The sequence below is a fragment of the Somniosus microcephalus genome, chromosome 2 (assembly GCF_052327205.1).
Source record: "Somniosus microcephalus isolate GS21.2 chromosome 2, FLI_Smic_1.0, whole genome shotgun sequence".
Lineage (NCBI taxonomy): Eukaryota > Metazoa > Chordata > Chondrichthyes > Squaliformes > Somniosidae > Somniosus > Somniosus microcephalus.
This window is the reverse complement of record NC_140988.1, coordinates 293,271,753-293,296,703: the sequence shown is the minus strand read 5'-3', so window position 1 is coordinate 293,296,703 and position 24,951 is coordinate 293,271,753. Positions and strand designations below refer to the sequence as shown.

At 48.4% G+C, this 24,951-nt stretch overlaps 1 protein-coding gene across 2 annotated transcripts in view; it reads left to right on the top strand.

Moving 5' to 3' along the window:
* The window catches only part of pik3c3 (phosphatidylinositol 3-kinase, catalytic subunit type 3), a 153,364-nt gene that overhangs the window by 33,720 nt on the left and 94,693 nt on the right, over positions 1-24,951 (top strand). For both annotated transcript variants that reach the window (XM_085973256.1, XM_085973266.1), the window contains exons 5-8: positions 19,140-19,226; positions 19,432-19,527; positions 20,548-20,619; positions 24,630-24,734. In XM_085973256.1, the coding sequence (XP_085829382.1) occupies positions 19,140-19,226; positions 19,432-19,527; positions 20,548-20,619; positions 24,630-24,734 (360 nt within the window). The remainder of the gene's footprint in view (positions 1-19,139; positions 19,227-19,431; positions 19,528-20,547; positions 20,620-24,629; positions 24,735-24,951) is intronic.

Sequence of the window (24,951 nt, the reverse complement as noted above, 5' to 3'; positions counted from 1 at the left end):
CCCCCTCTCCTTCCCCCCCTCTCCTTCCCCCCCTCTCCTTCCCCCCCTCTCCTTCCCCCCCCTCTCCTTCCCCCCCCTCTCCTTCCCCCCCCTCTCCTTCCCCCCCTCTCCTTCCCCCCCCTCTCCTTCCCCCCCTCTCCTTCCCCCCCCTCTCCTTCCCCCCCTCTCCTTCCCCCCCCTCTCCTTCCCCCCCTCTCCTTCCCCCCCCTCTCCTTCCCCCCCCTCTCCTTCCCCCCCCTCTCCTTCCCCCCCTCTCCTTCCCCCCCCTCTCCTTCCCCCCCCTCTCCTTCCCCCCCTCTCCTTCCCCCCCCTCTCCTTCCCCCCCTCTCCTTCCCCCCCCTCTCCTTCCCCCCCCCTCTCCTTCCCCCCCCTCACCTTCCCCCCCCTCTCCTTCCCCCCCCCCTCTCCTTCCCCCCCCCTCTCCTTCCCCCCCCCTCACCTTCCCCCCCCTCACCTTCCCCCCCCCTCTCCTTCCCCCCCCCTCTCCTTCCCCCCCCTCTCCTTCCCCCCCCTCTCCTTCCCCCCCCCTCTCCTTCCCCCCCCCTCTCCTTCCCCCCCCCTCTCCTTCCCCCCCCCTCTCCTTCCCCCCCCCTCTCCTTCCCCCCCCCTCTCCTTCCCCCCCCCTCTCCTTCCCCCCCCTCTCCTTCCCCCCCCCTCTCCTTCCCCCCCCTCTCCTTCCCCCCCCCTCTCCTTCCCCCCCCCTCTCCTTCCCCCCCCCTCTCCTTCCCCCCCCCTCTCCTTCCCCCCCCTCTCCTTCCCCCCCCCTCTCCTTCCCCCCCCCTCTCCTTCCCCCCCCCTCTCCTTCCCCCCCCCTCTCCTTCCCCCCCCCTCTCCTTCCCCCCCCCTCTCCTTCCCCCCCCCTCTCCTTCCCCCCCCTCTCCTTCCCCCCCCTCTCCTTCCCCCCCCTCTCCTTCCCCCCCCCTCTCCTTCCCCCCCCTCTCCTTCCCCCCCCCTCTCCTTCCCCCCCCTCTCCTTCCCCCCCCCTCTCCTTCCCCCCCCCTCTCCTTCCCCCCCCCTCTCCTTCCCCCCCCCTCTCCTTCCCCCCCCCTCTCCTTCCCCCCCCCTCTCCTTCCCCCCCCTCTCCTTCCCCCCCCCTCTCCTTCCCCCCCCCTCTCCTTCCCCCCCCCTCTCCTTCCCCCCCCTCTCCTTCCCCCCCCCTCTCCTTCCCCCCCCCTCTCCTTCCCCCCCCCTCTCCTTCCCCCCCCTCTCCTTCCCCCCCCTCTCCTTCCCCCCCCCTCTCCTTCCCCCCCCCTCTCCTTCCCCCCCCCTCTCCTTCCCCCCCCTCTCCTTCCCCCCCCCTCTCCTTCCCCCCCCCTCTCCTTCCCCCCCTCTCCTTCCCCCCCCCTCTCCTTCCCCCCCCTCTCCTTCCCCCCCCCTCTCCTTCCCCCCCCCTCCTTCCCCCCCCTCCTTCCCCCCCCTCTCCTTCCCCCCCCTCTCCTTCCCCCCCCTCTCCTTCCCCCCCTCTCCTTCCCCCCCCTCTCCTTCCCCCCCTCTCCTTCCCCCCGTCTCTCCTTCCCCCCCTCTCCTTCCCCCCCCCTCTCCTTCCCCCCCTCTCTCCTTCCCCCCCTCTCTCCTTCCCCCCCTCTCTCCTTCCCCCCCTCTCTCCTTCCCCCCCCTCTCCTTCCCCCCCTCTCTCCTTCCCCCCCTCTCTCCTTCCCCCCCTCTCTCCTTCCCCCCCTCTCTCCTTCCCCCCCTCTCCTTCCCCCCGTCTCTCCTTCCCCCCCGTCTCTCCTTCCCCCCCGTCTCTCCTTCCCCCCGTCTCTCCTTCCCCCCCGTCTCTCCTTCCCCCCCGTCTCTCCTTCCCCCCCGTCTCTCCTTCCCCCCCGTCTCTCCTTCCCCCCCGTCTCTCCTTCCCCCCCGTCTCTCCTTCCCCCCCCGTCTCTCCTTCCCCCCCGTCTCTCCTTCCCCCCCGTCTCTCCTTCCCCCCCGTCTCTCCTTCCCCCCCGTCTCTCCTTCCCCCCCGTCTCTCCTTCCCCCCGTCTCTCCTTCCCCCCCGTCTCTCCTTCCCCCCCGTCTCTCCTTCCCCCCCGTCTCTCCTTCCCCCCCGTCTCTCCTTCCCCCCCGTCTCTCCTTCCCCCCCGTCTCTCCTTCCCCCCGTCTCTCCTTCCCCCCCGTCTCTCCTTCCCCCCCGTCTCTCCTTCCCCCCCGTCTCTCCTTCCCCCCCGTCTCTCCTTCCCCCCCGTCTCTCCTTCCCCCCCGTCTCTCCTTCCCCCCCGTCTCTCCTTCCCCCCCGTCTCTCCTTCCCCCCCGTCTCTCCTTCCCCCCCGTCTCTCCTTCCCCCCCGTCTCTCCTTCCCCCCCGTCTCTCCTTCCCCCCCGTCTCTCCTTCCCCCCCGTCTCTCCTTCCCCCCCGTCTCTCCTTCCCCCCCGTCTCTCCTTCCCCCCCGTCTCTCCTTCCCCCCCGTCTCTCCTTCCCCCCCGTCTCTCCTTCCCCCCCGTCTCTCCTTCCCCCCCGTCTCTCCTTCCCCCCCGTCTCTCCTTCCCCCCCGTCTCTCCTTCCCCCCCGTCTCTCCTTCCCCCCGTCTCTCCTTCCCCCCCGTCTCTCCTTCCCCCCCGTCTCTCCTTCCCCCCCGTCTCTCCTTCCCCCCCGTCTCTCCTTCCCCCCCGTCTCTCCTTCCCCCCCGTCTCTCCTTCCCCCCCGTCTCTCCTTCCCCCCCGTCTCTCCTTCCCCCCCGTCTCTCCTTCCCCCCCGTCTCTCCTTCCCCCCCGTCTCTCCTTCCCCCCCGTCTCTCCTTCCCCCCCGTCTCTCCTTCCCCCCCGTCTCTCCTTCCCCCCCGTCTCTCCTTCCCCCCCGTCTCTCCTTCCCCCCCGTCTCTCCTTCCCCCCCGTCTCTCCTTCCCCCCCGTCTCTCCTTCCCCCCCGTCTCTCCTTCCCCCCCGTCTCTCCTTCCCCCCCGTCTCTCCTTCCCCCCCGTCTCTCCTTCCCCCCCGTCTCTCCTTCCCCCCCGTCTCTCCTTCCCCCCCGTCTCTCCTTCCCCCCCGTCTCTCCTTCCCCCCCGTCTCTCCTTCCCCCCCGTCTCTCCTTCCCCCCCGTCTCTCCTTCCCCCCCGTCTCTCCTTCCCCCCCGTCTCTCCTTCCCCCCGTCTCTCCTTCCCCCCGTCTCTCCTTCCCCCCCGTCTCTCCTTCCCCCCGTCTCTCCTTCCCCCCCGTCTCTCCTTCCCCCCCGTCTCTCCTTCCCCCCCGTCTCTCCTTCCCCCCCGTCTCTCCTTCCCCCCGTCTCTCCTTCCCCCCCTCTCTCCTTCCCCCCCCTCTCTCCTTCCCCCCCCTCTCTCCTTCCCCCCCTCTCTCCTTCCCCCCCTCTCTCCTTCCCCCCCCTCTCTCCTTCCCCCCCCTCTCTCCTTCCCCCCCTCTCTCCTTCCCCCCCCCCTCTCTCCTTCCCCCCCCTCGCCCCTCCCCCCCCCCCCCCCTCTCCGCCCCTCTCCCCCTCGCCCCTTTATTAACAAAAAACGAAGTTAAAGACCCACCTCCTGGGTGCTTAGGAAGAGTTCTTCAATCCTAACAGTTTTATAAACATGGCACAGGTTTCTTCATTTCCCTCGGCACCGCTGGGTACTCCAGCTAGTTTAGTAATAATTGAGAGTAGTGGACAAGAGGTGCTGGAAGCCCAAAAAAAGAAAAGCTTTTGAAGCAATTGTTTTTGAAGCTTTCTCTACAGACTATTAATCTGTATTAATAACCTTGGGTTTACATCCGAGTTAGGCTATCTACTTTTCAACCAGATGTTCCTGTTGGAGTTAGGAACATCGAGTTAAGGAATTTTTGGGTTAACAAAAATCTATCCATCTCAGATTTAAAATTAACAATTGCTGTTTGCAGAAGAGTGTTCAAAACTTCTACCACCCTTTGCATGTTGAAAGGCCTGGGTCTAATTTTTAGACTAAGCCCCCCAGTCCTAGACTCCCCAACCAGTGGAGATAGTTTCTCTCTCTTTACCCTATTAGTTCCCTAAATATCTTGAAAACTTCGATCAAATCACCCCTTAACCGTCTAAATTCCAGGGAGTCCAGGTATCATTCTGATAAATCTACGCTGCATTCCCTCTAAATGGTTTATCATCTTTCCAGAACTGCTCACAGTACTCCAGGTCTAACCAGGGTTTTGTACAGCTGTAGCAGAACTTCTACCTCCTTGTATTCTAGTCCTCTAGATACAAAGGCCAGCATTCTATTGGCCTTTTTGATTATTTTCTGTACCTGTCCATGACATTTTAAGATATGTACATGGATTCCCAAGCCTCTTTGGATCTCCACTGTTTCTAGCTTTTCACCATTTAGAAAGTACTCTGTTCTATTCTTTTTAGGTCCAAAGTGGATGACCTCACATTTGCTTACATTGAAATCCATTTGCCACTGTTTTGCTAATGCACTTAATTTATTAATATCTTTGTAATTTTATGCTTCCGTCTACACTGTTGATAATGTCGCCTATCTTTGGGTCATCAGCAAACATGGATATGTGGCTTTCTATCCCATCATCTAAGTTGTTAATATATATGGTGAATAGTTGAGGGCCCAACCCAGATCCCTGTGGGACACCACTAGTCACATCCTGCCAATTCGAGGACCTGCCCATTATCCCCACTCTCTGTCTCCTGCCACTCAGCCAATTTCCTAACCAGGTCAATAATTTGGCTTCAATTCTATGAGCTTCAAATTTAGTTAACTGTCTCTTATGTGGAATTTTATCAAATGCCTTGTGGAAGTCCATATAAATAATATCCATAGACATTCCCCTGTCCACTAATTTAATTACCTCTTCAAAAAATTCACTCAGGTTCGTCAGGTATGACCTACCCTTTACAAATCCATGCTGGCTCTCTGAACACCTTGAAAATCACTCCATCTTTAATCATAGACTCTAGTAATTTTCCAACAACAGATGTTGGGCTAACTGGTCTATAATTTCCTGGTTCCCCCCTCTCTCCATTCTTAAATAGCAGAGTAACGTGCTATTTTCCATTCCTGAACACAAGAAATTCGCTATCTTTCTGACATGAGCTTATCTGCTTATCCCAATCTATAACAAAGTTAAATTCCCCCCATTAAAACCACTTTGTCTGCACAAACAATGTGCATTGACTGCAATATATTACTTTTAAAAGTTAAGCACAAGAATTTAAATGACCTTTTGAGTGACCTGCTGCAGTACCCATTTTTGTGGTTCTAATGTTTGAACATTTCTCCCATTGGTTGTCTTCAATCATTAGAAATTTTACTGGCAACTGAGCACAATTGTATGTGAATGTGCTTAAATATGCTGCCTCTTCCTTCCTTCTGAATTCTACAGAAGCATGAGCTGGCAGTATAATTTTGGCTGCTGACTTGCACTGCTGCAAAATGTGCTCTTGGTACTACATCACTGGGTGGAGAAAACTGGGTCAATAAGAATGAATTGAATGATCTGACATCATTCTCGGCTCCACTGCATAATGTTTGCTTTGTCTGCAACCATTAACATTTCTACAGCTGTTACTACGTAACTGATTGCTAGATACTAATTCAGGCCCAAGGAGCTAGATATTAATTGGTGATTACACAACTCTGCTGACTGTTGTGAGGGAGGGGTTAAGTTTGCTCATTTAAACCGGTTTATATAGTCAGCGCTGCAGTGAGTTTCAGATGGAGTGAGGCGGAAACTGAGTAAGTAAGAGTTTGAGGTTAAGGGAGTTTGGTGCGGAAAGGGAATTCAGATCAAAAAGGGTGATTTAGGCACATTCAGAAGGGATAGCACCAAGATGGAAGGGTGATGGTGCAGCTAGTAATATGTACAGCATGCATGATATGGACCATCCTGGATCTACAAGATATCTGAGGGGGGTGGGGGGGGGGGGCGGGGGTGGTGGAGAAGATACACTTGCATGGAGTGTCAAAGGATTGTGACCGATGCAAAACATTGCTGAGGTTGGAACAGTTAACTTACTTACTTCTAGTACAGACATGTTAAACCTTTATAAATCACTAGTTAGGCCTCAGTTGGTGTATTGTGTTCAATCCTGGGCACCACACTTTAGGAAGGATGTCGAGGCTTTGAAGATATTTACTAGAAGTATACCAAGGATGAGGGATTTCAGTTATGTGGAGAGACTAGGGAAGCTGGAATTGTTCTCCTTGGAGCCGGGAAGGTTAAGCGGAGATTTAATAGAGGTGTTCAACATTGTGAAGGATTTTAATAGAGTAAATAAAGAGGAACGGCTGCCACCGGCAGGAGGCTTGGTAACAAGAGGGCACAGATTTAAGATAATTGGCAAAAGAACCATGGGGAGATGACGAGAAATTCTTTTATGCATGGGGATGTTGTAATCTGGAATGCATTGCCTGAAAGCGTGTTAGCAACAGATTCAATAGTAACTTTCAAAAGGGAGTTGGATATAGATTTGAAAAGGATAAATTTGCAGGGCTAGGGGGAAAGAGCAGGGGAATGGGACTAATTTGACAGCTCTTTCATGGAGCTGGCACAAGCGCAATGGGCTGAATAGCCTCTTTCTGTGCTGTATCATTCTACGATAAATCTCTTCCCAATCCATATGGAGCACATGTTTCTGATGGTGGCCATCCCACAAATTGAGAGATGGTCAAAGTGGATAATGAAGAAATGGGTGGAAGAGTAATGGGTGACCAGCAATGTTCCCATCTGGAGCACTTGGCTTTTTCATTGAAGAATCCACGCGCGTGCGAAAATTAGAATGGGCCGCGCAGCCAGTTAAAGGGACCGCGCACCTAAAATAACAATTAGAGGGAACATTGGTAACCATCTGCAGGGGGATCGGAAGAGACGGGAATTGAAAGTGGAGGAGATTTCTGAGCCTCTAGAATTTGGTTCTTGACTCTTTTAAAGCAGACATCGTTGGTGACTCAGGAGAATAGCCAAGAGCAATCCATGGAGCAAAGAACTACCTAGGTGAAGAGGCAGACTGAACAGGAAAAGAGGATGGTAGTAGTTTTAGGGGACTTGATATATAATTAGGGGGGATAGGTGGTTTTTTTTTTTCAGTAGTGGCAGAGTCCCTAATATTATGTTGCTTCCCAGGTGCAAGTGTATGGGGAATAATTTTGGAAAGGGAAGATGAACTGCCAGAAGTTGTGGTTCACATAGGAAAGAGCAGATTCAAGGGAATGAATTAAGGTGCAAGCTCTCTGACTATTTCAATTACAGTCTGATATTGCTTTCTGTTGCCTAAGCCCTAAGCTCTGGAATTCCCTGCCTAAACCTCTCCACCTCTCTCCCCCTTTTTAAGACGCTCCTTAAAACCTACCTCTTTGACCAAGCTTTTGGTTGTCTGCCCTAATTCCTCCCTATGTGGCTTGGTGTCAAATTGTTTGTCTTGTAATACACCTGGTATGTTTTATTACGTTATAGGTGCTAATATAAATACAAGTTGTTGGTGGTCTGCAGCAGTAACTCGAGTGTTCTGCAAACTATATAATTGACTACAACAATAGCAAAATACTGCGGATGCTGGAAATCTGAAATAACAACAGAAAATGCTGGAAACACTCAGCAGGCCAGGCAGCATCTGTGGAGAGAGAAACAGAGTTAACGAATCAGGTCTGGGACCCTTCATTAGAACTGGAAAAAGCTGGAGATGTAACAACAGATATTAAGCAGGTGCAGAGACGGGGAGGGGGTGGGAGGGGAGGAAGGAATTGAAGGAACATACTGTGCTAAGGTAAGAGGCAGGAAAGATAAAATGGTGCAAATGGGGATGGAAAAATCATACAGCATGAAAAATGGGAGCAGGGGTTATAGTTTAAAATTGTTGAACTCAATGTTGAATTCAGAAGTCTGTAAAGTGCCTAATCGAAAGATGAGGTGCTGTTTCTCAAGCTTACGTTGAGCTTCATTGGAACAATGTAAGAGGCTGAGGACGGTGAGATCAGAGTGGGAGCGAAGCGGAGAATTAAAGTGACCGGCAACCGGAAGCTCAGGGTCACCCTTACGGACTGAACGGAGATGTTCCGCAAAGCGGTCGCCCAATCTGCGTTTGGTCTCCCCAATGTAGAGGAGACCGCATCGTGAGCAGCGAATACAGATGCGGTCTCCTCTACATTCGGGAGACCAAACGCAGATTGGGCGACCGCTTTGCGGAACACCTCCATTCAAACTATAACCCCTGCTCCCATTTTTCATGCTGTATGATTTTGCCATCCCCATTTGCACCATTTTATCTTTCCTGCCTCTTACCTTAGCACAGTATGTTCCTTCAATTCCTTCCTCTCCTCCTGCCCCTCCCTGTCTCTGCACCTGCTTAATATCTGTTACATCTCCAGTTTTTTCCAGTTCTGATGAAGGGTCCGAGACCTGAAACATTAACTCTGTTTCTCTCTCCACGGATGCTGCCTGGCCTGCTGAGTGTTTCCAGCATTTTCTGTTGTGTATATAATTGACTAGTTTTACTCCTGTCAATGTACTATGTGTGTACAAAACATCTACTATTAAAAGTAACATCTCTCTATTTTGAGTAGTTTCAGATATTTGCTTATCTAATGTTCACATGAATTGACGGAGAATATTATAGTAAATTTTAAATGGCGGAGAACTTTATGCCTGCAAGGACAATACCTGCTTTAAGTGCCTTTTTAAAAAAAAAAAAAAATAAATAAAAATAAAAATTCTGATTCAAGCACCAGACAAGAGAAGGTTGGAAAAGTTGTGTTGGATGGAAAGATGTCTGACACTTGAATGGCAGTTGCTATACGTGCACTGTATGTTGAATGGCAGTTACTACAGGGATGCCCAGCTAGAGTTTCAGGAAAAATTACCTGTGAAAAATGATGCTGACTATCCTTGGTTTTAGGTGACTTCATTGCATTCTCAAGTTTTTTTTCCTCTGTCAAGAACCGTTGTCAATAAATAGTGCTATTGTTTCATCTTGAGTTACTGTAGTTTATTGTAGTATCTTTTTGTATGAAAGGATTAAACTCCGTTACTATCAATTATTTGAACAATATAAAGGTATATTTACTTTGGGTGTAGACCGACACTTTGATTCCTGAAAATTGCATTGTTTTATTTATAACTTTGGAAAAAAAATGCCTTCATGCTTTAGAAGAAACAATGCATTAAATATTGATTTAAGAATGGGGTACGTTAGTGGAAAGAGCTGTTCTTTGTGCTATTGCCTCATTGGTGAATAAATTCAAAACAGGAACACCCAAAATCTGTTGGTATTAACCAAGATTTATAAAAGTTAACGATAATATGGATTTAAACTTTACAAAAGTCCCTCGTGCTTCATAGGATACATCGAAGAAATCCCCAAAGGCAAGCGCTTGGACACCCCTGCCTTGCTATAAGCTTTTCTTACAGAAATCTCACCTTGTCAAAGAGTTATGATTGCAGACGGTGCAGTCAGGAATCTTCAGAATTTGAGGAAGGAGGAGATTTTTAAAACTTTGGATCAGTGGGGCAGAAGAGGGTGAGAGAGACATTTTTGCTGTCAGTACTTTTATCTTCTCTCTTTACTTACCCCTGCTCCTCCCTACCCATAAACACTTGTATTTTTTTTTATTCGCTTATGGGATCTGGGCGTCGCTGGCAAGGCCAGCATTTATTGCCTATCCCTAGTTGTCCTTGAGAAGATGGTGGTGAGCCGCTGCCTTGAACCGCTGCAGTCCGTGTGGTGAAGGTACTCCCACAGTAGGTAGGGAGTTCCAGGATTTTGACCCAGTGACGATGAAGGATCGGCGATATACTTTTAAGTCAGGATGGTGTGAGACTTGGAAGGGAACTTGGAGGTGGTGGTGTTCCCATGCGCCTGCTGCCCTTGTCCTAGGTGGAAGAGGCTGCGGGTTTGGGAGATGCTGCCGAAGAAGCCTTGGCGAGTTACTGCAGTGCATCTGGTAGATGGTACACACTGCAGCCACAGTACGCCGGTGGTGGAGGGAGTGAATGATTAAAATGGTGGATGGGGTGCCAATCAAGCGGGGTGCTTTGTCCTGGATGAGGTCGAGCTTCTTGAGTGTTGTTGGAGCTGCACTCATCCAGGCAAGTGGAAAGTATTCCATCACACTCCTTACTTGTGCCTTGTAGATGGTGGAAAGGCTTTGGGGAGTCGGGAGGTGAGACACTCCCGCAGAATAACTAGCCTCTGACCTGCTCTTGTTGCCACAGTATTTATGTGGCTGGTCCAGTTAAGTTTCTGGTCAATGGTGACCCCCAGGATGTTGATGATGGTGACCCCCATGATGTTGATGATGGTGGGGGATTTGGGGATGGTAATGCTGTTGAATGTCAAGGGGAGGTGGTTAGACTCTTGCTTGTTGGAGATAGTCATTGCTTGACACTTCTGTGGCGCGAATGTTACCTGCCACTTATCAGCCCAAGCCTGAACGTCGTCCAGGTCTTGTTGCATGCGGGCATGAACTGCTTCATTATCTGAGGAGCTGTGAATGGCGCTGAACACTGTGCAGTCTTCATTTCTGACGTTATGTTGGAGGGAAGGTCACTGATGAAGCAGCTGAAGATGGTTGGGCCTACGACACTACCCTGAGGAACACCTTCAATCGCCACAACCATCTTCCTTTGTGCTAGGTATAAATCCAGCCAGTGGAGCATTTTCCCTCTGATTCCCATTGACTTCAGTTTTACTAGGGCTCCTTGATACCACAGTTGGTCAAATGCTGCCTTGATGTCAAGGGCAATCACCCTCACCTCGCCTCTGGAATTCAGCTCCTTTGTCCATGTTTGGACCAAGGCTGTAATCGGGTCGGGAGCCGAGTGGTCTTGGCGGAACCCAAACTTGGCATCAGTGTGCAGGTTATAGGTAAGTGCCGCTTGATAGCACTATCGACGACACCTTCCATCACTTTGCTGATGATTGAGAGTAGACTGATGGGGTGGTAATTGGCCAGGTTGGATTTGTCCTGCCTTTTGTGGACAGGACATACCTGGGCAGTTTTCCACATTGTCAGATAGGTGCCAGTGTTGTAGCTGTACTGGAACAGCTTGGCTAGAGGCGCGGCTAGTTCTGGAGCACAAGTCTTCAGCACGATAGCCGGGATGTTGTCGGGGCCCATAGCCTTTGCTGTATCCAGTGCGCTCAGCCGTTTCTTTATGGCATGTGGAGTGAATCGAAATGACTGAAGACTGGCTTTTGTGATGGCGACCTCTGGAATAGGCCGATATGGATCATCCACTCGGCACTTCTGGCTGAAGATGGTTGTGTTAGATTCGAATTTTTGGAGCAAAACCACACTGAGACGGAACTGCTGACAAAATAAAATGTTTTATTAGTAAATAGCTAGAAAGCTTGTGCACAAGGGAGAGAGGCTGATTTCCCCAGAATCAAACCTTTTCTCTCAACGAAATACAATCTACAAGCCTTGATATACCTTTCGATAGGTAACACCCATTAAGTTGCAAAAGTAAACATACACATACAAACTGCGTCACTACCGTCACTCCCTTATTGGTTGGCGTGATTAGTTACTCAATGTCGGGAGCCGCCCTGAAGTGTTCTGACATACAGCATAACATCTAGTTTCTAGCTTCTGTGAGCAAGGTCGCTTAAGTCTTGAGCTGATAAACAATGTCTGCTTTTAGTTACGAGCAGACATTACAAAGGAAGATAAGGTGTTTGAGGCAGAGCTAGAAATGGCCGACTCCCGATGAAGTTCAGTTTCCCTTATGTCTCAGAAGGCCAGCTGCATTAAACACTGCTTCTGTAACACTGATAACAACAAAGACAGAGACTAAAGGCTGGATTTTCAATCAGAAGTCGAGAAGGAGGCGGGACTACAACGTTTGGGTTGTAGTCCCGCCTCCATCGAGATGTGGCCAATCCACGCGATTTTCACTTGATTGACCTTGAGCCCGCTCAGCAGGCCAATTAAGGGCCACCCGGCAACAGGTGACGTCACGGACTGAAATTTCATCTGTCAAGACGTGCTTAAAAGACATCTGCTGGCTACCCGCAGGCAGCGACCTGAGGAATCGATGGACGATTTCTTACAGGGCCTAAAGGACTTGGTCCGGGACTGTAACTGCAAGGCCATGACGGCCAACGCGTACTCTGACGAATTGGTCCGCGATTCCTTCATCACGGGCCTCAAATCGAATTATATCCGGCAGAGACTGCTGGAGAAGGAGGTCCTGGACTTAAAAAAGGCAGTGGCCACTGCGCGATCGCTGGACGTGGCCCAGAACAACTCTGACTCTCTCATTCTTCCGGCCATGCGGCCCTCACCGCCTCGAGCGGGCCGCCATCTTGGAATCAGCCATCTTCCCCATCCAGGTCTCAGACCAGCTCTACACCGCCGGAGTCCCCACACAGAAGTTTACCCAGGAGTCCTACTACAGCGGCAATGTCTCGAGGCCCGAAATGCTACTTCTGCGGCCAGGCCAAGCACCCCAGACAACGATGCCCAGCGAAAGACGCTACATGCTTCAAATGTAAGAAAAAGGGGCATTTTAGCAAAGTCTGCAGGGGGAATCCGATTTCCAACTCCGTCACCGCCTCGTGCGTGCCGCCATCTTGGGATCCGCCATCTTTTCCCGACTCAACGGCCGCCCAGGGCCCAACAGTGGCTTCGATCACGGTGGATCAATCCAGGCCACACCCGTTGACAAAACCCATGATGGACTTACAGGTAAACGGGAATTTAACGAAATGTTTAATTGACTGTGGGAGTACCGAGAGTTTTATCCACCCTAGCCTGGTACGGCAGCACTCATTAACGGTAACCCCTACACAGAGCAGAATTGCTATGGCTGCTAAGCCCCACACTTCAGACATTTTGGGCTACTGTGTGGTAACACTGACTGTAAAAGGCACGGACTACAAGGATTTTAAATTCCTCGTGATGCCAGAACTCTCTTAATGTAATCTTGGGCCTGGACTTCCAGTGCCACCACGAAAGTGTCACGCTAGCATATGGCGGGTCCCATCTGCCACTCACAGTCTGTGGCCTATCAACCTTAAAAATCAGCCCGCCCTCTTTATTCGCTAATCTCGCTCCGAACTGTAGGCCCATAGCGACCAAAAGTAGACGGTACAGTCTGGAAGACAGACACTTTATCAAGGCGGAAGTGGACAGACTCCTGCGGGAAGGCATTATTGAATGCAGTACCAGTCCGTGGCGTGCCCAAGTAGTCATAGTTAAAAATAGCGAAAAGAAACGGATGGTAATTGACTACAGCCAGACTGTTAATATTTATACCCAGCTGGACGCCTACCCTTTACCCCACATCAGAAATGGTCAACCAGATCGCGCAATACCGAGTCTTCTCGACTATCGACCTCAAATCCGCGTATCACCAGCTCCCCATTAGAACGGAGGACTGCCCATACACCGCCTTTGAGGCGAACGGGCGCCTCTACCATTTTCTCAGAGTGCCCTTCGGGGTAACAAATGGGGTCTCGGTCTTCCAACGTGAGATGGACCGCATGGTTGACGAGAATAAACTACAAGCTACCTACCCCTATCTGGACAATGTCACTATCTGCGGGCACAACCAGCAAGACCACGATCTAAATCTTGCGAGATTTTTAAAAACTGCCCTAAAGCTGAATCTAACCTACAACGAAGACAAATGTGTCTTCAACACAACCTGTCTCTGTATCCTCGGCTGTGTGGTGGAAGATGGGGTAATTGGACCGGACCCTGACCGATTACGCCCCCTAAAGGAACTGCCCCTGCCACACAATCCCAAAGCTTTAAAAAGGTGCCTGGGATTTTTTTCGTATTATGCCCAATGGGTGCCCAATTACTCTGATAAGGCCCGACCCCTCATTAAATCGACGTCCTTCCCACTATCAGCTGAAGCTCGGGAAGCTTTCACCAGTATCAAACAGGACATTGAAAGGGCTGCACTGTGTGCAGTGGACGAAAGCATTCCCTTTCAAGTCGGAAGCGATGCGTCAGACTTTGCTTTAGCTGTGACCCTCAATCAGGCTGGGAGACCTGTGGCCTTCTTCTCCCGAACCCTTCAGGGACCTGAAATCAGGCACTCTTCTGTCGAGAAGGAGGCACAGGCTATAGTGGAGTCAGTGCGGCACTGGAGACACTACCTAGCCGGCAAACGTTTCACCCTGCTCACCGACCAGCGGTCGGTGGCTTTCATGTTTAATAACAAACAAAGGGGGAAAATCAAGAATGACAAAATACTCAGGTGGAGGATCGAACTATCCACGTTCGACTACGATATTATGTACAGGCCGGGAGCCCTTAATGAACCCCCAGACGCACTATCGCGGGGAATGTGTGCCAGCATTCATACGGACAAATTACAGGGTCTCCACAACGACCCCTGTCACCCAGGGGTCACCCGACTATATCATTTTATAAAGTCCCGCAATCTGCCCCACTCCATCGAGGAGGTCAGGGCAATGACCAGAGCCTGCCGCATCTGTGCGGAATGCAAGCCTCGTTTCTACAGGCCTGACCGTGCACACCTTATCAAAGCCACACGGCCATTCGAGCGCCTAAGTCTGGACTTCAAGGGACCCCTTCCCTCTGCCGACCGTAACGTATACTTCCTCAATATCATCGATGAATATTCCCGCTTCCCCTTCGCCATTCCCTGCCCAGACATGACCAGTGCCACGGTCATCAAGTGTCTCGGTAATCTATTCTGCATGTTTGGCATGCCGAACTACATACACAGCGATAGGGGGACGTCATTAATGAGTGACGAACTGCACCAGTTCTTGCTCTCAAAGGGGATAGCCACTAGCAGAACCACTAGCTACAACCCCCGGGGTAATGGGCAAGTGGAAAGGGAGAATGCTACTGTTTGGAAGGCTGTCACGTTAGCCTTAAAGTCAAAAGGCCTTCCGACCTCCCGCTGGCAGGAAGTCCTCCCAGACGTGCTCCACTCCATAAGGTCTCTGTTATGTACAGCCACTAACGCTACCCCTCACGAAAAGATGTTCGTTTTCCCCCAGAAATCGACCTCGGGCATATCTCTACCCGCGTGGCTGACGTCTCCGGGGACAGTACTATTGCGGAAGCACGTGAGAGGCCATAAAACGGACCCCCTTGTGGAAAAGGCACAGCTCCTCCATGCAAACCCTCAGTACGCCTATATCGAATACTCTGACGGGCGAGAGGACACTGTTTCCATAAAAGACCTCGCTCCCTCGGGGAGTGGAGAGAACGATGAGAGACTACCCGAGGAAGACCTACACCAAAAAGAGACCGGACGCCCAGAGGTATCAATACCCAACTTTAACCTGGAGGACACTGCAGATAACCTGGAAGACACTGCGGAGGCCCGGACAGCGGAGGAACCAGAATCCACTCCCCTAGAGGCACCCCAACCGGCTTTGCGCCGATCACTGAGAACCGCAAAACCTCCTGACAGACTCACTTATACCAACTTTTAAGAAACATCACCCCGATGGACTAAATCTAAAGAAGGGGTGAATGTAATGAAATCTGTTTGTCTTGCCTGTATTCGTTCTTGCCTGTATTCGTTTTGCACTCATGTATATTACCCTCCCCCACACGGTGTATAGTTTCAATTCCTCTTTCCTGACTAACCTGGAAGGTTCCAGGTCTTGGCTCTTGACTCCGCCCCTGACTTCTCTTGCATAAAGATCCCAGGATCTGTATGACTCATTCCTGCGAGCCAGTCAGTGTGTTGAGATGTTAGCTCTGATCTTAGTGATTAAAAGCCAACTTGTTAAAGTCTATAACTTCTAGTTTTGTGGTTATTGAAGGCACATCAATTTTAATCACTATATTTTAAGCACAGCTGCTTGAAGCTGTCAAACACTGACGGTCTTACTTATAACCTGAGTCCTTCTACGCAGACTCAGTTAGAAATCTCGCTGGCACTGAAAGCTGCAGGCTGTCACTTTTGACAGATCGCAGCCATTCTGCTTTCTGTGCTGACTGAATGATGGACTCCCGAAGCCTAGAGGAAGGAAGGCTGTAAAGGTAAGTACAGGTAATTTAAACTTCTTTACACACTTTAGACACACCAAACACACTTACCTTTGCACTCATACACCCATCACTCACCTGAACATCGACATCTCGACCCCCCTCCAAGTCCTTCAACCCGACGGCCTGACTCCTCTAACCTGGCGTGGTTTGGAGCAGTTGGGAATCCCACACAATAACCTTCAAAATAGGGATTAGGCTAAAAACTGCCTGTTAACTGCCTGTTAACTGCCTCTAATCCCTTCCCACCTTGGGTCGGCGGGTCCCCACCTCCTTTGAAACTTGCATGGAGGCGGGTTTTGGGCGGGATGGTGTCGGGACCCCCGAATTCGGGATTTTAGCCCGCCTCACGGCATACTGAAAATCGACCCCTAAGAGTCTAGTAAATGTTATTTCTACAGTACTTGATTAAGAGGGTTAATATGATGGTCAAGTATCCCATCATGCGTTGAAGCTACCTAAATGCTACATGTCCATTTTATATATTTTCCTAATACGTGAAGCTAAACATCCTTTGAATGGTTTCTAGTACTACAGCCCTCCCTACAGCTTTGGTTAATATATTTAAAGACTAGAGGATTCAGGCTTTGATTCACAGGCCTACTTTTGCAATCCAACAGTTGCTAACGCTTCAGCCTTGTCTTTTGCACTCGCGTGCTGGACTCCACCATCATTGAGGATGGGGATATTCATGGAGCCTCCTCCTCCCATTAGTTGTTTAATGGTCCACCACCATTCACGACTGGATGTGGCAGGACTGCAGAGCTTTGATCTGATCCGTTGATTGTGAGATCGCTTAGCCCTGTCTATAGCATGCTGCATCTGCTGTTTAGCAGGCATGTAGTCCTGTGTTGCAGCTTCCCCAGTTTGGCACCTCATTTTTAGGTACGCCTGGTGCTGCTCTTGGCATGCTCTTCTACACTCCTTATTGAACCAGGGTTGGTCCACTTGCTTGATGGTAATGGTAGAGTGAGGGATATGCTGGGCCATGAGGTTACAGATTGTGGTGGAATACAATTCTGCTGCTGATGGCCGACAGTGCCTCATGGATGCCCAGTTTTGAGCTGCTAGATCCATAGATTTATATATATCTGTGTCTTCTGGAAATAGGAAGATAGGAACAGAGAGGAATCTGTTCATTTGATGTGTGCTGTAGGTTTTGTCTGCTTTTGTTGCCATGTTGAGCAGAGATCAACATCCTCTTGTGAAGCGCAGCCAATATTGAGCTCTTTAATAGTGTATGTGAAGTATAGGATGGTTATCAAAGGACAGGATTGTTACTTGTCCAAAAACAGGATACAAAGCATGCAAACTGAAGATCGATCTATCATGTAACCAAGTGGGTCTCTTCTGCTGCAGAGACCTATAATAGATCTCCAGAAGGCTATTTCCTCAGTGCAATTTTTTCTCCTTCCTGGTGATAATTTAAAAAAATTATTGAAGGGGAGGGAGAGTATATTGAAGTATATCCTTTCCTCTTTGTGCCACCTCCCCATCTCCCAGAAAACGACAGCAAGTAGTTTTAAGTCAACCCGAAACAAAGTGCATTTTATTTTATTTTTTAAAGTCCTGTTGATCTGAGTTTGGTACATTCTTTTCTCCATAAGCAAGAACAATTTGCATTTATATAGTTCCTTTTAATGTAGCAAAATGTCCCAACGCATTTAAGCAGTACTCATCCAGCTAAAATGGCAGCCACACTAACGACTAATATTGCCTGAAATTCCATTCTTTTTAGTCCTATTTGTTGTAATTAAGTGGCAAAAAAAGTAGACTGCCGCCTTTTGACAAATTGCATGATGCATTTTGTGGGGCCTGCTTATATTTTCAGCATGATTTTAAAGAAAGTTTAGTGTTTCTGATTTGGAAGTGAGTGTTGAAAGTGATTGCAGCGCTAATATTGTGAGGCAAAGTCATGGAGATTTTTAAACATGAGGATTAAAATTTTTAATTTAATTAAAATGCCACACTGACAGCTGGTGGCCAGATGAAGCCTGGAGCTGCTTAGTTAATCATGTGACTTAGTATCATTGTTACCAGGGACCAACCCTAGCATTCTTGTCACACTATCAATCTGTAGCCTGAGTCCCATTCGTCCTCAGATATGCCTCTTGCCCCCAGTGCTGAGATCCATCTCTTGAAACTGCCTACCTGATCCCTCCTAAGCCCATTTCCTTTCTCCCAGGATCAGGCTCTAGCTTCCAGTTGCTCTTTCATCTCACTTTGTTGCTAGTATAAGTTGTAGCTATAACTCCAGGCCCAGCACGACTACATTGGGATGACCATCCAGCCCATGTCAATATTTATAGGAGAAACTGCCTATGTAAACTTGTCACACTGTAATTACATGCTCCCACCAGTAGAGATAGGAAATTCTAATAGAAAAAGTTAACAGGAAATCATAAGTTTTTAAAATATAAACAAGGATGTTGAGAGAGACCTGAATGTGCTGTCCATTCTCCCCTAGCACTGGAAATTAACCTGTTGGCACTGTGTAAGCATGCACAGTTTAACGGAGTTCAGTGCAAGACACAGCTAGCATAGGGGGGCACGGTGGCATAGTGGTTAGCACTGTTGCCTCACAGCGCCAGGGACCCGGGTTCAAATCTGGCCTCGGGCGACTGTCTGTGTGGAGTTTGCACATTCTCCCTGTGTCTGCGTGGGTTTCCTCCGGGTGCTCCGGTTTCCTCCCACAGTCCAAAGATGTGCAGGTTAGGTTGATTTGGCTATGATAAATTGACCCTTAGTGTTAGGGGATTAAATACGTGGGGTTACGGGGATAGGGTGGGATATGTGTCGGTGCAGGCTCGATGGGCCGAAATGGCCTCTATCTGCACTGTAGATTCTGTGATTCTGTGATAACTAAAGTCTGCAGGCTGCAAAATGCCCTCTACAGATCTCTGAACCAAATCTGTAGTACAATGGTACTGTGTCTCCCTATATTGCTAGTTAAGAGATTAAAAAATGATTCATTTGTAGAACAGTTACTTATAAATTCTGGCACGCCAACTAAGGGTCAATTAAATGACTGGATCTCTAGCAAACTTATTCTGGGGTCCCCTTGAAAATGGGCCCATTAAACTCTGCTGTCTGTAGATGAATAGTCATTTGCAGCCACTTTGCTCACTCCTAGTTTCCCAGCTAGAGCCATGTTAGATTGTCTGAAATTATTAGTTGAAATAAGCATGCCAAGCTTGTGCAGAATGTTTAGCTTGTGACATAGCTGATTTAGTTTTTTTTTGCTTTTCTTAAAGCTCACCAAAGCACATCGTCAAGGTCATATGGTGAAGGTTGATTGGTTGGACCGGCTTACTTTTAGAGAGATCGAGATGATAAATGAGGTAAGCTGGATCTGGAGGAGCTGTGCTTTACTGATGTGTATTCATTCTTGCCTTGCTTTTTTTCCATATGCTAAGTAGCCAGTCTGAATGCCTATATTTTATTTGGTCAACTTAAAAGAAAAGCTTCCTGGTAATATCACTTCCATGAGAACATTTTTCAATAAAATGCACAGCCTTTTTACTTCACGTCCCTTTTTTGTTGCAGTGTGAAAAAAGAAGCTCTAATTTTATGTATCTCATGGTTGAATTTCCCCGTGTTAAGTCTGAAGACAAAGAATACGGTATTGTTTATTATGAGAAGGTTTGTCATTAATATTTTCTGTTACATTTTGGTTACAGATTATTTGTAATTGTGTAAAAATGCTATTTTGTTCTAAAGTTAATTTTCAGCGATCTGCTTTTTGTTTAGGTAAGATTGTGGAATAGTTGATTTTTGTTCTGATGAGGTTGCCAAACTTTGGTGAATTTGCATGCTAGATATTTGCATGCTCAAAAGTATATTTTACCCCTTAAGCATTAGTTACTTGAATAGAGCTTGGTTCATTGCATTCTTGGTTGGAGGCACAGAAACTTACTGGCTCCATTTAAGTGCACTTTACATGTGAAATTGTTTCTAAAAATTCAGAGTATATGCTCCTTGCAAATACACAGCGTCACTTTTTTCCAACTTGAGCTGTGAGTGTCATTGAAAGCACTTCTTGCTGAAAAACCTTGAGCGCATAAAGCAACTTGATGTGGAATGCTAGAAATTCTAAATACCTGGTACAGGAAACTTTGGTTTATCCGGAGGTTAACTGTCCGGAATGCTCGAGCTACCGGCAAAAATCAGGAGCCGTTTCGTTAGGTTTTTTTTCTCTTCGTTGCTTTTTTTTCACCAGTCAGGCTCTGCAAGGTCTTGCTGAAGCTGTTGCTAAGCTACAGAGACGCTTGCAAGGTACGGCTGACTGTTTAGAAGCTGCAACAGGGTTTGTTGCCAGATACGGAGCTCAAAATCTCCGTATGTTTCAACATTAGCGCTGGTTTGTCCGGCAGTTTTGATGGGATGGCAACAGCTCGGTCCCGTCGGTGCCGGATAGCACAAAGTTTCCTGTACCTAAAACTTGTGTAAATTTGTTTTTTTTATAAGTATACTTTCAGTTGGCATATTCATTTCAGCTTATCATTCTCTTATTGAAGAAAGCAACTGTACTTGCTGTTTCAAGCCAAAGTGCGATGTGTCCCATTGCTAATGCTCAAGTGATATTTGAAGAAATTCAATTTCTGATCATTTCTATTGATGCTAATTAGACCAATTTTTGTCTCCAAATGCAATTTTAACCAGGATGGTGATGAGTCTTCTCCAAATCTAACGAGCTCAGAGATTGTCAAAGTGCCAGATCCTCAGATGTCAATGGTATGTATAACTTCAAAATACATATTTTTTTTCTCTATGGAAGTTATGTCTTTCCTTTTTTTTGGAACATATTTTAAAGTGCTTTCAATCTTGATATAACTTACTATGAAAGTTGGGAAGAAATTGGGATTCTTGACAAAGCGTAACAAATGAAAATATTTGACAAGCCTGCACCAATTATATAGTGCATTTAATTTTTTTTAATGGTCCAGAAATTCGGGTCGGAGGCTTCCTGCGGGTGCAAGCCCCCGACCTGCACTTATTTAGCGCGCCGGCCGTTGAGCTGTGGGCCCAGGTGGGATTCCGATCCTGGGCCTCCTCCAACTGCCGGCGCGCGGTGCTTGTGTATCCCAGGGGCGCAGTTAGTTCGATGCGTCCCCTGGGATCACGTTGGCCATGGAGAGCCAATGGTAGCAGGGAATGCTTCATTCATAAGTTTGACAGGAAGAGCTGTCAAACCTTTAAATATCATAAGCCCCAAAACATCACTAAAACCTCAAATAATTTTTTTTTTAATCACATTTTTAAAATAAACTATAAATTACATGAAATAACTATTTTAAACAATTTAAATTTTTGAAAAAATTAATTACATTTTCTAATGGGGCTAAAATAAACTTACCTTTCTTTAAAGTATTTAAAAATAATAAACCTGTGGAAAAAATGTTTAATTTTAATTAATTCACCACTTACCTTGTTAAAAGCAGGCCTTGCGCCTGCTTTTTAAAAGTGTAACTGCTGGAGACTTGCCCTCCTGGGGAAAAACTTGGAAAAAAAGCGTAAGTTCAATGCGCACGCGCTGCCTCTCCGGCGCACGCTTTCGATTTCTGAACCCCTTCTTTCAGGGGAACGGAAGTGCCGGTTTCCCACGCATGCGCAGTGCATGCACGAAACCGACACTTTCGCTGGGCCTACACGTGAGTACCCCGTGTGTACTCGCACGTTAGGACCCGAATTTCTGTGCCAATAGTTCTGTCAACCATTTGTGCAAGTGCATGTGAGGTATTTTGTACTAAATTGTAACTGTCATTGAGTTTTGGAAAATTCTGCCTCTTGGCAACATCAGCTGAAAACATGCCAAGTTCCACATGTATGCTTATGACACCCAGCAGAAACTTCCTCCAATTAAATATTGGGAATACTAAAGCCATTGTCTTTGGTCCCCACCACAAACTCCTTTCCCTAGCAACTGACTCTATCCCTCTCCCGACCACTGTTTGCAGATGAACGAGGCTGTTCGCAACCTTGGCGTCCTATTTGACACTGAGCGGAGCTTCCGACCCCAAATCCTCTCCATCACCTAGACTACCTACTTCCACCTCTAACATCGCCTGTCAGCGCCCCTGCCTCAGCTCATCTGCTGCTGAAACCCTCATCTGTGCCTTTGTTGCCTCTAGACTCAACTATTCCAGTGCTCTCCTGGCCGGCCTCCCACTCTCCATAAACTTGAGTGCATCAAAAACTACTGCCCGTATCCTAACTCGCACCAAGTCCTGTTCATCCATCACTCCTGTGCTCGCAGACCTACATTGGCTCCCGATTGGTCAATGCCTTGATTTATATTAAAAAAAAAAAAAATCTCATCCTTGTTTTTTAAAAATCACTCCATGGCCTCGCTCCTCCCTATCTCTGTAACCGCCCCCCCCCCCCCCCCAACTCCCACAACCAATGTTCCCGCTAATTTTTTTGGGTGCGTGGCCCATTCAAATTTTCGCGCATGCGTGGTTTTTTCCCAATTAAAAGCCGGCAAGCAGCCTGCACAGGACCTCCAGACTGCTGTGTGGCCGTACAGCTTAACTGGAACATTGCCTACAACCCTCCGCGATCTCTGCACTCCTCCAATTCTGGCCTCTTGTGCCTCCTCAATTTTCTTTGTTCCACCATTGGTGGATATGCCTTTAGCTACCTAGGCCTTAAGGTCTGGAATTTTCTCCCTATACCTCTCTACCCTCTCCTCCTTTTACGACGATCCTTAAAACCTCCCTCTTTGACCAAACTTTTGGTCACCTATTATTTCCTTAATGGCTCGGTATAAAATTTTGTTTGATAATCGCTCCTGTGAGGCGCATTGGGATTTTTACTACGTTAAAGGTACGAAATAAATGCAAGTTTTTGTTGAGTTGGGTATATCTTCTGAAATTAGCACTGTAATGTGGTAGCTACCATGTTACCGCCCCATGAGTCTACTCTCAATCATCAGCAAAGTGATGGAAGGTGTCGTCGATAGTGCTATCAAGTGGCACTTACTCACCAATAAGCTGCTCACTGATGCCCAGTTTGGGTTCCGCCAAGACCACTCTCCTCCAGACCTCATTACAGCCTTGGTCCAAACATGGACAAAGGAGCTGAATTCCAGAGGTGAGGCGAGAGTGACTGCCCTTGGCATCAAGGCAGCATTTGACCGAGTGTGGCACCAAGGAGCCCTGGTAAAACTGAAGTCAATGGGAATCAGGGGAAAACTCTCCACTGGCTGGAGTCATACCTTGCACAAAGGAAGATGGTTGTGGTGGTTGGAGGTCAATCATCACAGCCCCAGGACATCGCTGCAGGAGTTCCTCAGGGCAGTGTCCTAGGCCCAACCATCTTCAGCTGCTTCATCAATGACTTTCCCTCCAACCGATGACTACACAGTGTTCAGTGCCATTCACAACTCCTCAGATAATGAAGCAGTCCATGCCTGCATGCAACAAGACCTGAATGACATTCAGGCTTGGGCTGATAAGTGGCAGGTAACATTCGTGCCACACAAGTGCCAGGCAATGACTATCTCCAACAAGAGTGTAACCACCTCCCCTTGACATTGAACGGTATTGCCATCGCAGAATCCCCCACCATCAGCATCCTTGGTGTCACCATTGACCAGAAACTTAACACGACCAGCTACATAAGTATTGTGGCAACAAGAGCAGGTCAGAGGCTAGGTATTCTGTGGCGAGTGTCTCCCCTCCTGACTCCCTGAAGCCTTGCCACCATCTACATGGCACAAGTCAGGAGTGTGATGGAATACTTTCCACTTGCCTGGATGAGTGCAGCTCCAACAGCACTCGGGAAGCTCGACCTCATCCAGGACAAAGCAGCCCGCTTGATTGGCACCCCATCTACCATTTTAAACATTCACTCCCTCCACCACCGGCGTACCGTGGCTGTAGTGTGTACCCTCTACAAGATGCACTGCAGTAACTTGCCAAGGCTTCTTCGGCAGCACCTCCCAAACCCGCGACCTCTTCCACCTAGAAGGACAAGTACAGCAGGCGCATGGGAACACCACCACCTCCAAGTTCCCCTCCAAGTCACACACCATCCTAACTTAGAAGTATATCACCGTTCCTTCATCGTCGCTGGGTCAAAATCCTGAAACTCCCTCACTAACAGCGCTGGGAGTACCTTCACCTCACGAACTACAGCGGTTCAAGAAGGCGGCTCACCACCACCTTCTCGAGGACAATTCGAGATGGGCAATAAATGCTGGTTTTGCCAGCGACGTCCACATCCCATGAACAAATTTTTTTTTAAAGTTGACTTTGTAAGGACTGAACTTAATAACAAGAACTTGTATTTATATAACATAGTAAAACATCCCACGGCGCTTCACAGGAGTATCATAAGACAAAAAGTTTCACAATAATGAGTTAAATAGGCATACAAATGTGTTATTGCTTGAGCTGCTATCACAGCAGTTAACTAATAGACTTTGGATCTGTAGTGATTTGTTGGAAATTAAAACTTTGTGGACTGGGGAATGCTTTTCTGTTGTTCGGGGTATGCTATGTTCGAGCTTATTACAGTGAACTTCAATGTGCATCTAACTTGCAATTGCTGTGCTTGTCCTAGGAGTGCTTCCTGCTGATGATGCCTGAATTAGTGTTCATTCCCCTGCATTAATGTACCTCAGTTTGATGAACATAAAGTTCACAGAAAAAAACAGTTCTAAAGCTTTAAATACTTTAATTTAAAGGTACCCTATTGGCCTGTATAAATCTGAAACCTGAGTAATACATTTTTTACCATAGGAGAATTTAGTAGAAAGCAAGCATCATAAACTTGCTCGAAGTTTGAGAAGTGGACCTTCTGATCATGACCTGAAGCCAAATGCTGCTACCCGTGACCAGCTTAATGTAAGTCCAAATATTGAAAACTTTCGCTAGAAAAGACATCTAAACATGTTGAACATGTGCTTTGTAAGTATCATTTGGTAACTTGCTTTATTATTATATATATATAATCGAACACTAATTCTAATCCTACGCCTTTCCTGCATTTTAGCTAACTGGACAAATTACTTTTTTAACTCTCTTTTTTGTTTACTCTTGACTTTTGTATTGTAAGCAAAAG